At 45.6% G+C, this 12,148-nt stretch overlaps 1 protein-coding gene across 2 annotated transcripts in view; it reads left to right on the forward strand.

The window, feature by feature from the left end:
* Positions 1-11,236, forward strand: part of SRPK2 (SRSF protein kinase 2) — a 727,507-nt gene extending 716,271 nt beyond the window's left edge. For both annotated transcript variants that reach the window (XM_085654150.1, XM_085654149.1), the window contains one exon: positions 9,558-11,236. In XM_085654150.1, the coding sequence (XP_085510276.1) occupies positions 9,558-9,742 (185 nt within the window). In that variant the 3' untranslated portion in view covers positions 9,743-11,236. The remainder of the gene's footprint in view (positions 1-9,557) is intronic.
* The last annotated feature ends 912 nt before the right edge of the window (positions 11,237-12,148 follow it).

Below are 12,148 nucleotides of genomic sequence, written 5' to 3' on the forward strand. Positions count from 1 at the left end.
CCCCCAGTCGCCCGCGCACGCCCGCCAGTCTCCGCTTCACCGGTGCAGCTCGGGCAGGAGGAGCGCGCGCAAGGTACGCGTGCAGCCGATGGATCACTTGCATCCAAAACTCATCTCCGGCAACATCTGCATGCTTCTTCCATTCCAGCCCTGCCCCTTTCAGAGAGTGGGTGATGCTGGAGCGAGGGACATTTTTTAAAAATCCGGTGCAAAACCGTCTTAATTGAAGTTTGCGAGTGGAAAGGTCATTATGATTCTCCAGGGATCAAGCTCAGTGGAAGGGGAGGATGTAGTATCACTACTGGGCATGCTAGGCGTCCACTTTTGTACGTGCACGCCAACGTCGCACTGTTGTCAGTCTATATCAAGACACAATTTTGCATCTCAAGGATTAAACGCCTGGAAATAGTCAGGTCCTGGCAATTATGCAACAGCTGGTAAACTAGCTAATTGGTATCACTTCCCATAGTGATATGTCTTTCTATAAAGACCATATGTATGTACTATTATTCAAAACATATCACCCTTAGAAAGCGTTCCGTGTAGAATTTCTTAAACAACTCAACGTAATTTTGTGAAAAAGAAATCTTGACATGTTTTCTGTGAAGCTTTAGATGCTAAGAGACAACATTATTACAGCGAGCAATGCATGCATGCTTAGAGCCGCACCATGGTGGACCTGGGCGGCTGCCCCAGGAGACACATCTGCGAGCCCCTGCCGCCCCCCCCCGTCCTGCTCTTCTGGGCCCTGCTGCTGCTCTGCGCCCCGGAGAGCTCCACGCTGGCAGACTTCTCAGGTAAGACCCTCTCTGCTTCACAGCCTGTCCTCTCAGCAGGTGCCTTTCTGCGTCCCGGAAGTAACAGCCCTAAAGCAAGCAAGGAGTACACCTCCTAGCCACAGTTAAGTAATGGAAACGGTCCAAATTGGGGTGCAGACAGTCCCTCTCACCCCTCGGCCGGATGCCACTGCACCTGCTGCACTATGAATCGCTATACCTCCTGGTAGAGTTAATGCCACACTTTGCATGGAACTACAAGGATGCACCTTACACGTGCAGGCATGACCCTGTGAGCTGCATGCCCCGCAGGTGGAAGCACAGTCCCTCATCCAAGAGAGCACAGTCATAATTGCAGCAGGCATGGCACTGTGTGACCCTGTGGGCTCGTAAAACTGATCAGCATGTCCCACACGTGGAAGTCTCACAGGCACGATTGTGGTTTCAATGCACTCACGGTGAGCGAAATAGCACATCAGTCGGAGCGAGGTAGAGCAGCACAAGCATTTGCAATGCAATAGGTCTCGCATTCACGCAAGTTTAAGCTATTGCCATTGTAAATGGCAATGCCTTTTATGTATGTTTTAAAAACCATAACTTAAAAAAAGGCATTGTCATTTTACAATGCCAATAGCTCAAACTCGCGTAAATGTGAGGCCTGTTGCATTGCAAATGCTTGTTGGTGATGTAGTTAGCTGTAGAATTTGGGCTCAAGCTGTGCTGTCACTAAGGGAGCTTTTAAATAATATACTAAAACGTATTGCAACATTATGGATGGTGTTCATTAAAGCAACGTATTGATTATTGACATCTATTCTATGCTAAAAACCCTCCCTTTTCTAGCCTGTTACAAAACCTTCTAAGCACCAAAGTGTCCGTCTAAGTTCTTAGGTGGCTTCTGACAAGCATATTTTGGCTGGGTAACTAAGTTGGTTTCAATCAGCTACTCGGCTTTCAGAAGGTCACTATCTGTCTATTTCTCAGAGTCTTCTACCTACAGAGTTCTCAACTTTTCAAAATTGAAGCCATTCTGCTTCAGAAATTGTGTGGGGCCTACATAGGCGCCACTCTCTCGGGTTGATGTCAATTTCTTTCTACACCACCAGTCTCGAATCCGGTAATACATTGTCTCTCAGAAACCTATTTACCGCTTAAAATGTGAAAAATCCAGTTTGCTAGGGGAATGTCACCTCCCAAAACAACAGGTTTTAAATTCTGCAAAGACTGTCACAAGCAAATGTTTATGATAGACCTTCATCAGGTTTGCTTGTGGTGCCTGGTATCAGGCTATGACTCTAAAGCCTGCAGTGACCCGAATGAACCAGAAGGCCATATGAGACTGTGAGGCAAAACTATGTCACCAAACCTTGGAAGACTCCATGCAGAGACCTGTTCAAGTAGAACGGTCCATCCAGACTCATTCCTGATCCAGATGTTGCGGGAGTAGTTCCCGAGGTCAGTCGTCATGTCGCTCCAAGTCTTCAAATGGGTCAAAGAAAAAGCACAAAAAATCCAAACGGGACCCATTCTGCCACTCACATACTCCTGAGTATGCACAAGAATGTCACCATGCCTCTCGATCTCTCTTCTGAAGTCGATTGACATCGGAGCCTATACTATAACTTGTCCCAGCACAACCCAAGTTTCCAGTGCTATCTTCAACATCATGGCGGAACGAAGGGTTTTGCGAAACCATGCTCTGGCTCGTCCTATCCTTACCAACTCTGTTTGGCGGCCTTTGGGCCCCAAGGAGCCAAGATGCTCTCCATGTAGAGCACCACCAGTGGGTTTGCCTTCTGAGCCAGCGGGACCCCCCTAATCGATCACTGATCCTCCGATGGCTCGCTTTCTGACTCCACTTCCGGCACCTCGCTCCATGGTTCCCAGAGTATTGACGTCCATGCCGACTTCATCACCGCTGGGGGATGATGTTTCCATTGTGCTCTCTGACTCAGAGTTAGCAATGTTGTGCCTCGGCCAAAGCAGCACTCTGCTTCCATCACTTGACTCGCCACCACTTGGCTTGACACCCCCACAAGGAAGGGCACATAGATAGCATTCCTTATTTGGCACTGATTTGGACAATGATTGCAACGCAGGTGATGAGATTGTGCAACTATACCATGAAGGAATTTGGTGTGGTGACTTTAAAAAGCCTGTTCCCTAGATATTTCCTCTGAGTCGATCCTCCTCTCACCACCTAGCCCTGCTCCTGGTGAGAGCTGTACTTATGCCCTGGTTATGTGTAGGGTGGCTGAAGTTCTAGACCGCCAGCTCCCCACCTCAGAGGTCAAAACCAATGTCTTGACAACATTCTTGCGGGATTGTGAAACCCTACTGCTCTGCCTCGGTCGATCCTGCTTTTTTATCTCAGCACCCTTCCCCTAAAAGTGTGTTTTTGCAGGCATCTATAAGTCTGACGAACCTGAATACCTTCCCGACTACTCCACTCGATAGAGAGTCCAAACGAGTGGAGGCCTTTGGGAAGTGGGTATTGTTTTTACTTCCACCAGCTTGGCCTTCATATCTACAATTCCAGATGCCTTCTGGGCTGCTATTCCCCAAATCTTTGAGATTCGGTGGCTCAATTCCTCCCAAAAAACCTCCGAAATGTCCTTGTCCAAGCCGTAAAAGATGGCCGTGATGTTGCCAAGTTCACATTTTGATGTGGTTTGGATACAACTGATATCTTTGGGAAAGCCATTTGCACCAACGCTGCCAACCGCCATCACACCTGGCTGCGGTCCACCAGTTTCTCAGTTGATGTCCAATTGTCCCTCATGGACATGCCCTGTGATGGGACACCCCAGTTTGGGGACAAAGCGGATTACACTCTAGAGTGGCTCAAGGAGAGCATTGCCACTGCATGCTCTCTGGGCTCATCTGCACTGCCTCGCCAACCACATAAGTTTCTTTTCCAACTTTGGCAGACATACCCAAACCCGTCAGCCAATTCAGCCTCTGCAGGTTCCACAGCAGTTTAGCAGCTGTACCCTCCTCCACCCCTGTACTCAGCCCACTCCCTCCCACCCCCCCTCCGCCCATATTCCCACCTGCCAAACCCCTTTATCATGCCCTCAGTGGAGCACAGCCACCTGTTTGGAGGCAGGATCCAGCATTTCTTACCGGGATGTCCGAGCATCATGCCATGGGCCATGCAGATAATCCCTAAAGGTGTGCACCCTCCCTTTCATTACCACACTGCCTCACCTTTCACCATCTCAAAAATAACTGAGGAACGACCATCTGTTCAGCTTACGTCAAGAAGTACAGGCCCTTTTGCCCAAAGGAGCCATTAAGAGGGTGCCTGCACCAGAAGTAGGTTGTGGTTCTGCTACTTTCTGTTGCAGAAGAATGGAGGCCTCTGTACTATTTTAGACCTGCACCCACACAATTCCCTACGTAGGAAAAATTCAAGATGTTCACACTTGCCCGGGTCTTGGCTACCCTGGATGGTGCCTTGGCCCTGCGGGACACCTATTTCAAAATACCAGTCTTGCCAGCCCATTGGCGCTACTGCCTGTTCTTGGTGGTGGGACAGGAGAATTTTCAGTTCGCTGTCTCACCACCACCCCTTGGGTGTTCACGAAAGCGATGGTGGTGGTATCAGTACACTTTCTGAGATCAGATATTCCAGTCTTCCACTACCTCAACATCTGACTGTTGAAGGTGGGCTCACCCCAGGCAGTCTTCAGCCACCTCGAGACTACAGCGAACCTCCTGTCATCTTTGAGGTTTACTAGTAACATGCCACAATCACACCTGACTCCTTCTCAGATGATCACCAGCATTGGAGCCATCCTGGATACGGTTCAGTTTTGTGCTTTGTCTAAAAAAAAAAAAAAAGAGTCCAGGACATTCGAGCAATGATCCTGATCTTTCAGCCTCTGTCCTGGATTTAAGTGAGGTTGTCTTTTGGGCCTCCTGCATCCTTCTGGGTAAGCATGTCATGTGGCCATATGCGGGCTTTGCATTGGTATCTGAAGTCTCGGTGGTCCCCACATCAAGTGGAACTCTCCAACCACGTCTAGATCTCAGAGGAGACTTTGAAAGATCTGTAGTGGTGGTTACTGGATCACAATTGGGTCATTGGCAGACCCCTCTCCCTTCCCCACCCAGAGTTGACAGTGGTGACCGATTTGGGACGGATTGAAACTAGAGGCTGCTTGTCTCCAATGGAGGCCCATTGCTATATCAACCTCCTGGAGCAATGGCTCATCTGCTTTTTGTTGAAGCCTTCCTTTAGTCCATCAAAGGGAGGCTAGTGCAGGTGCTTACGGACAACACCATCACCATGTGATATTCCAACAAGCAGGATGGAGTTGAGTCCTGGACCAGCACATACTAAGACTCTGGAAATGACTGGACCACTATCAGATCTTCCTGGTAGGAGAACTACCCTGGCAGGATCTTTGAATACCAGGGTGAATAAGCCTCACAGATCACAAGTGGCAGTTACACCCAGAGGTGGTCCAAGGTCTCTTCCGCTAATGGGAAGAACCTTAGCTTGATCTATTCACCACTTCCAAGAATGTGCAATGCCTGCAGTTCTATACATAGGAGTTTCCAAGGTGCCTCTGCCTAGGGGACCCATTCCACCTAGAGTGAAACTCAGGACTCCTGTACTTCTTCCTGCCAATAACTACCTTGCCCCTAGTTTTGAAGAAGATCAAGAACTGCCGGGTTCTACTCATCCTAGGGGCCCCGGATTGGGCATGGAGATTATGGTATCTGGAACTCCGGAGCTTGAGCATCTGTCCTCCGATCAGTTTGCCCCTCTGGGAGGACCTACTGTCGCAACAACATGGCAGGGTTCTGCACCCAGCCTTTGCAGTCCCCACCATAATGCATGGAGATTGAGCGGCGATAGCTCAACACCTTCATCCTTCCTCCAGAGGTTGTAATTGTCATCTTGGCAGCCAGGCAGCCCTCAATAAAGACTGTATATGGTTTTCTTTAAGACAAATATTTGGTTTGGTGGGGCACACGCTAGATTGACCACCTCTAATCTGAGTTGTCTAGTGTTCTGTTGTTTGTATTGTCTCTTGCCTTGCAAGGCTTTGCTTTGGGCACAGTTAAGGGGTATTTTTCAGTCTTTCTACGGTTCCCATAAGGGAAGTGAGCCAAGTCCATAAGCTTTTGGAATTTCAAACAACCCTGTCATAGAAGTTAAATTTGGCACTGCACTCAAACTTTCATTTTGGGAATCGTAGGCGCATGAACAAACACATGTCAACTCTAGGCTTGCAGCCAAATCCTGAAATGTGCCTCTGCTTGGAATCCACTGCAAATGTTGACATTTCAGAAAATCATCTAATTAAAACGAGAACTTTCATACTAGTGCAGCTGTTTTGATCTATTTATGGACAGGCAACATTTTTGCCCATTTTTAGAAATTATTTTCCGTCAGTTGTTTTTTTTTTTTAATCTTTTTTTATTGCCATTTTAAAACATTGCAGTTCTTGCACATTTCAACAACAATCTAAGTAACTGAGCCCATACGTTTTTGCAGTAATTGCCAGCATGCATGGCCCACTCAAATGCAAGCCTGGCCTTGTCCGTCCATCTTGCCTGCCACCTAAGTACCCTTGGGTATGACATCTGCAAGTCTAAAGGGGACCTGCAACCTACATGAGCCTGCGGTTTTCTTCGATCTGCTTCAAATCAGGTCTATACAGTGCATGGTGGGACAGGTAGTCTGAGTATTACAGGGTCATGGTCTAGGTAATGCCAAATACAGGAGGGAATCAAGGATAAAGGAATAGTTATCAATAAACAGGTGAAACCAAACATAACTAACAAAATGTCTCTGGGATTTGGACCACGAGTCCTTCAGCACTTAACGTCAATAGGGCGAGGAATTGAAACACACCTGGCTCCGAAAAGATGGCATCTGGGCAGCCCGGTGAGTCTATGTCAAAGTTATGTAGAGGGCACAGCTTATGTCGCTTACCAAACCCCAGCCGAAACTTATGGGCATTACACAATATTATATAAGCAGGTTGGGTGCAATCGTCTCTCTCTGTGATTAGTGCTGGCTCTGAGGGGCGTTATTCCCTGCCCTACCCAACTCCATGTCCCTGTCGTTTCCATTTCCACCCTCCAAGCCACTGTGGAGCATATTTACAAGAAAGTGGCAGAGCGCAGGTTAACTCCAAAATTGGTAACGGTACGCTCTGTCACAGGAATGCGTCGTATTCACAGTACTACCGCACTTCCCTGTGTTGCTTCCTGCTGTGGTGCTAAATTCAGCTGCCTAGCACCAGCGCAGGCACCCTTGCACCATACTGCAAGGGTGCCTGCATTGAGGGAATGATTGTTTGTTAGGAAGGTGTCCCTTCCTGCACATAAACAATCCAGAATGGCGATTTGCAACTCCTGTGTATGCTGCATTGTGGGACACCTTCCTGTACATAAACAATCATTACTAGCAGTTTGCTATTTCTATGTGTGCTGCCCAATGCAACACACATAGAAACAGCAAAAACGAGGTTAATACTAGGTTTTCCCTGGTCTTAATTTTGGCCCTGCCACTTGCTTATGCCACCCTTGTAAATAGGTGGTCAACGTCAAAATCAATAGGTGTTGCTGCAAAGCACCCACTGCAACACCCATTGCCTACCCCTTTCACGCTAAGTCTAGCGTGAAAGAGGGCCTTATTTACAAGGCAGCGTTAAGCCATGTTAAGTAGCTTAATGCTGCCTTGTAAATAAGGTGAAGCTCCTATCGCCACAGGAATAAGGGCTTGTAAATATGCTCCTGTGTTCGGAACCCAAATCTCCGTCCAGGTGTTCCCAGCTTCCTAATATTTCCACCCACAGTCCCACTACAAGACCTATTCGTAGACCACGGGCATCCTTTCTATGGAGTATACTTTCCTCAGCTCTAGCCCAAGTGGTAACATCTTTTGCCCATACCTCAACCACTGGTCCCATCCGCGATTTCCATGTAAGTGCTATTCCGCGCCTGGCCAATGCGAGGGCTAAAACTAAACATCTGGTACCCACCCGGCGTGCTTTTGATCTAGAAAAACACCCCAAAAGACAAGTTTCCTTCGTGCAAGATAGTGCGCGACAAACAGCTAGCTTAATAGGGGCGAAGCAGAACTACATTTCAATAAACCTGAAAGGAGTGGCATCCCCATGTCATGTGATGAAAATCTGCATCAGGAGATCGAATCTTCGGGCACTCCTGGTTATCCCCTCCATAGATAATCCTCAACCTATGCAGGGTAATATGTTGTATGTAAGAGGTTAAATTGTATATTTTTCAGCCTCGTGTTGCAAGAAATGCGTTTGCGTTAAGCTAACATTCTAACCCATTCCCGGTTTCAAATAGTTGTGCCTAGGGTGATCTCCCATCTGTTCCTAAGAGTCGCCAATGGTTTCCGTCCCATGTCATTCAGCGTCTTGTACAACCAGGTCACCTGAGCCAAGGGAGAGCAGCAGTTTCAGCACTGATTGCCGCGGTGGTATCTCACTTCCTAGGCCCCATAAGGTTGTTTAGCACCAGTGCCCCATAAATAAGGAATTGGCCCCTGGGTAGGGCATGGTGGTCACAGAGTTCCTCCACCGGGAGAAGGGCACCCAGTTCAAAACAGTTCCCCACCGTTGTTACTCAGGTTGAAGTCCAGGCTCGAAGCTGGGCTGCTGTGAAGCACCAAACTGGGGGCTCATGGGGCAGCCCCACCAGCAGTATAGCCGAAGCATATAAAGGCGCTTTACCAGTCGGTACCATGCCGCGTCACCAGCTATGTAGGGCTACCTGCAAAAAAACGCTTGGTTGGGGTATCAGCACAGTAGTGCATAATAACTGGGCACCAGTCTCAGAGTGTCCAAGGTGTCCTGACAGGCGTCTTCAATCCACCTAGTTACCCACTGCAGCTGTGCCGCTATATAGTATAGTTCAAAGTCTGGGACCCCAAAGCCTCCCTGCTCATGTGGGCGCTTCAACACAGCAAGGGACGTCCTATAATGGCCTCCATCCCACAACAGCTCCCGGAGCAGAACATTGAGCTTTCGGATCCATGTTCAGTCTGTCTTAAAAGAATATGTCCTACCAAAGATTGAAGAGAGGTAGCAATACTAGTATTGTGGAATTACCTGAAGAAGCATTAACATGCAACTATTACAAGAGGATTTGAATAGATGTAGAAGTGTGAACTTTTTCCTCTACCTTTAGGAAATCAGTCTGCCAGAAACACACATGCATCCCAGTGTACAGCCGCAATGGGGGTCCTGTAGGCCCCCCTTTGTTTCCCCACTGCCAGCCTTTTCATGGCAGACTCACCACCATGAAAAGTCCGGCGGTGGGAAAACTCAGAATATTCTTGGCTGTGCCGCAGCAGCACTGCCAAGCATATTGCTGCCCCAGACTGCCGCGGTTCCCTGGCTGTTGTGGCGGTCCCAAAACGGTCCAATCACCATACTTGTAATAACGGCGGTTGGACCACAGGTGCGGCAGCCCCCGACCGCCACTTCACCTCAACCACAGCTCGTAATCAGGCCCGATGTCTTTTCTCTAAAGGCCAAGTGAAAAGAAGAAATGATTTTGAAGTAGGATGGTGAAGAACGTCCAGGGCCGTATTCCAAAAGCAGTAGGTTAAGCACTGAAAACATGCCTCTTTCTTTTTTAATGAATAACAAATGTGTAATGTTGGTGCCACACTCTGTTGCACAATCCTCTTCCGTGCATCAAACTTTTACTGTTTTTAATAACGTGTAATGAAAAAAGTAAGTATTTGATGCATACACTTTTTAATGTGAATCATTATTTCTGTAGGAGAGCTTCGACACATTACACGGCTGAAACCCTGGAGCTTATTTGACGTCCTTGTTGAGAAGTATGGATGGCCACATGAAGATGCTGCACAGTTTACAGATTTCCTGGTCCCCATGCTAGAAATGGTCCCGGAGAAGCGAGCGTCTGCTGGAGAATGCCTAAGGCACCCTTGGTTGAGTTCTTAACAGAATTTCCAAATATACCTTTCTGATCCAGCCACCGCGTTCTTGTAATTCAGAGCTAAAGGATGATTGTCAACTGATTCTTTATTAGGATTATAAAGTGAGCTGGATTCAGCCTCAGACCATTTATTTTGCTTCGAAGTACTGTTGTTTGACATTCTGCTTTTTGTGCACGATGGTTTTGGGAAGGGTAGTGTTGTTAGTCCTCAGCTAGTAGTTAACCGACCTACTCTTTTCTGAAAACACTCTTATCTGTCCACCAGAATTGTTCCCCGTGTTGTGGCATTCAGATGTCAGATTTTTTGAACAGGTATTTTTTTCATGTGTTTGGCAAATTTTGTATCTATTTATGGAAAATGTTTTCGCAGATGATGAGTTACATTATTTACAAATGTAAGAAATTATCAAGTCAAACTTGAGAAACAAGAAGGAGCTAAAGATATCTTCTGTCAAAGGGACATCATTTTGTATTATAGTGTACGTAACCAAACCTTGTAAATGTTTTTCCCATTGAATAGCAGATGGGGGCTCCATTTGCCAAGTACAGCTACCTTTGAGAGCTATCGAGCCTCCAAAGCCGCATGTAGTGGGTTAAAGCTGCTTAAAGGGGTGTTGTAAAATGTTACTAGAACAATGGATTGAAAAGCAAGCTGCTATTGTTTTATTAATTCAATATCCCAAATAGCACTTTAAAGGGAGGCCAGACTTCATTGTCTACGAGAGTACTTTCGAGTTTAGCACACCCATTACCACTTTGCATATTTTACAAAGTGCTTTTAAGGAGCAATAGCAATGTCCCTTAAAATGTGACGATGAAGACATGGTACCACGTGTTATTGCCTTAATTGAGCACTGTAAGTTGTACATTACATAATGTTCACATTAGCATGGGAACGCGTTCCCTTTGTAGAATCGCAAAATTTATCAAGACATATAAATATTTATATACATACATTATTTTGCTGTAACAGAAAAGAAGACAAATTTGCAGGCTTAAATGTATTGTGATCTACAATTTTCAGTGTGATAGGCGTACTACTTCAACCCCAACCCCCAAATGTCATTCTCAAATAAAGACCAAGTTCATTCCGTATACAGTTTTATTTAAAACGTTAAAAAAACTTTATAAAAAAAAAATGTATTGCACTGGTTTTAATGTTTTTCCCAGGAATTGACATACATATCCCCTTTGCAGGTTACATGTAGTTTTGTTCCAGCATTTCCCTTAGAAACAATGTTAACGAATCTCTGTCATGGGCAATACAGATTTTAGAATGTAAATTATGGAGGTATTTTTCGCCTCTTTTAGAAGTGTGTGGAATGAATGTACGTTTATTTCTGGTTTTACACATTAATTATGGTGCAACTTTTTCTCCACTGCAGTTTATTAAAAAGCCTTTGCAATAACTAGATTGTGAAAATACCCCAGCGTTGTAACAGTAACCAGTTGTTGTTAAGGTGCTTGCAATTGTCTAATTAAAGTGATGTTTTTTCATATATTGTTCTCCTTGTAGTGTTTGACGGGGGGGCAGGGAGTACAGCCATTTAAAAAAAACAAAAAACAGGGCATGTTTAGTGTGGTTTACAGTGCATTTTATTGAATAAAACTAATAATTATTAAAGTAAATGACAACAAAATTAGAATAATCTTCACCACTTTGGATGTTTCCAGTGTGTCCACAGGAGAAATCATTTTTCTTCAATATATGTGCAACGTCTGATGTCAAATTCTCGTTTTGGCCATCATTGCCTTGTTCATGTTAACTTTGAAGATCCCAGTTCGCACCTGGAACTCAACTGAAAAAATAGCTCAATGCGTTGATGATGTGCAGCAAGAAATTCTTTAACTGGCACATGATCGAAGCTGACTCCTTATATATTTAAGGGGCTTTACAGCATTTACCTACATGACTGAAAGTCCAGTGGTTGGAGTGTGAATTTCTACCTCTCAGATAATGGCAGGCTTCATAGCCTATTTGAAGTGGTTGAGAAAAGTGGTCCATGTAGCGTAACTCATCGGTTGGCATGATAAACCATTACTTAGTATTTTTTTCTTACTTTTTCCTCGAATATCTCTGACCAAAGGTCAAATATGTTAATACATCGCTTAGCACGCTATTGATACCTAAAAATAATACCCTGCTTTGTCACCATTGTAAAGAAATTACTTCAGCAGGGAGGAGGTTTGGAGGTTCTGGAACGAGTCACTTGATTGCTTTTGCCAACTGACCCCAAGTCAGAGACGAATCTTATTGTAGATTTTTTAAACCAGCATACAAATCTGTGAGAGCAGGAAAAACCAAAAATGTGTTTTTATTAATTTAATACACATTTTTTAGTTCTGGCTTGATAGTGCATTTATCTGCAGGGCCTATTTGTACTAACTCTTTAACAAATACATAGAGTAAG

This window comes from Triturus cristatus, chromosome 4_1 (genome assembly GCF_964204655.1).
Source record: "Triturus cristatus chromosome 4_1, aTriCri1.1, whole genome shotgun sequence".
In the NCBI taxonomy this organism is placed as follows: Eukaryota; Metazoa; Chordata; class Amphibia; order Caudata; family Salamandridae; genus Triturus; species Triturus cristatus.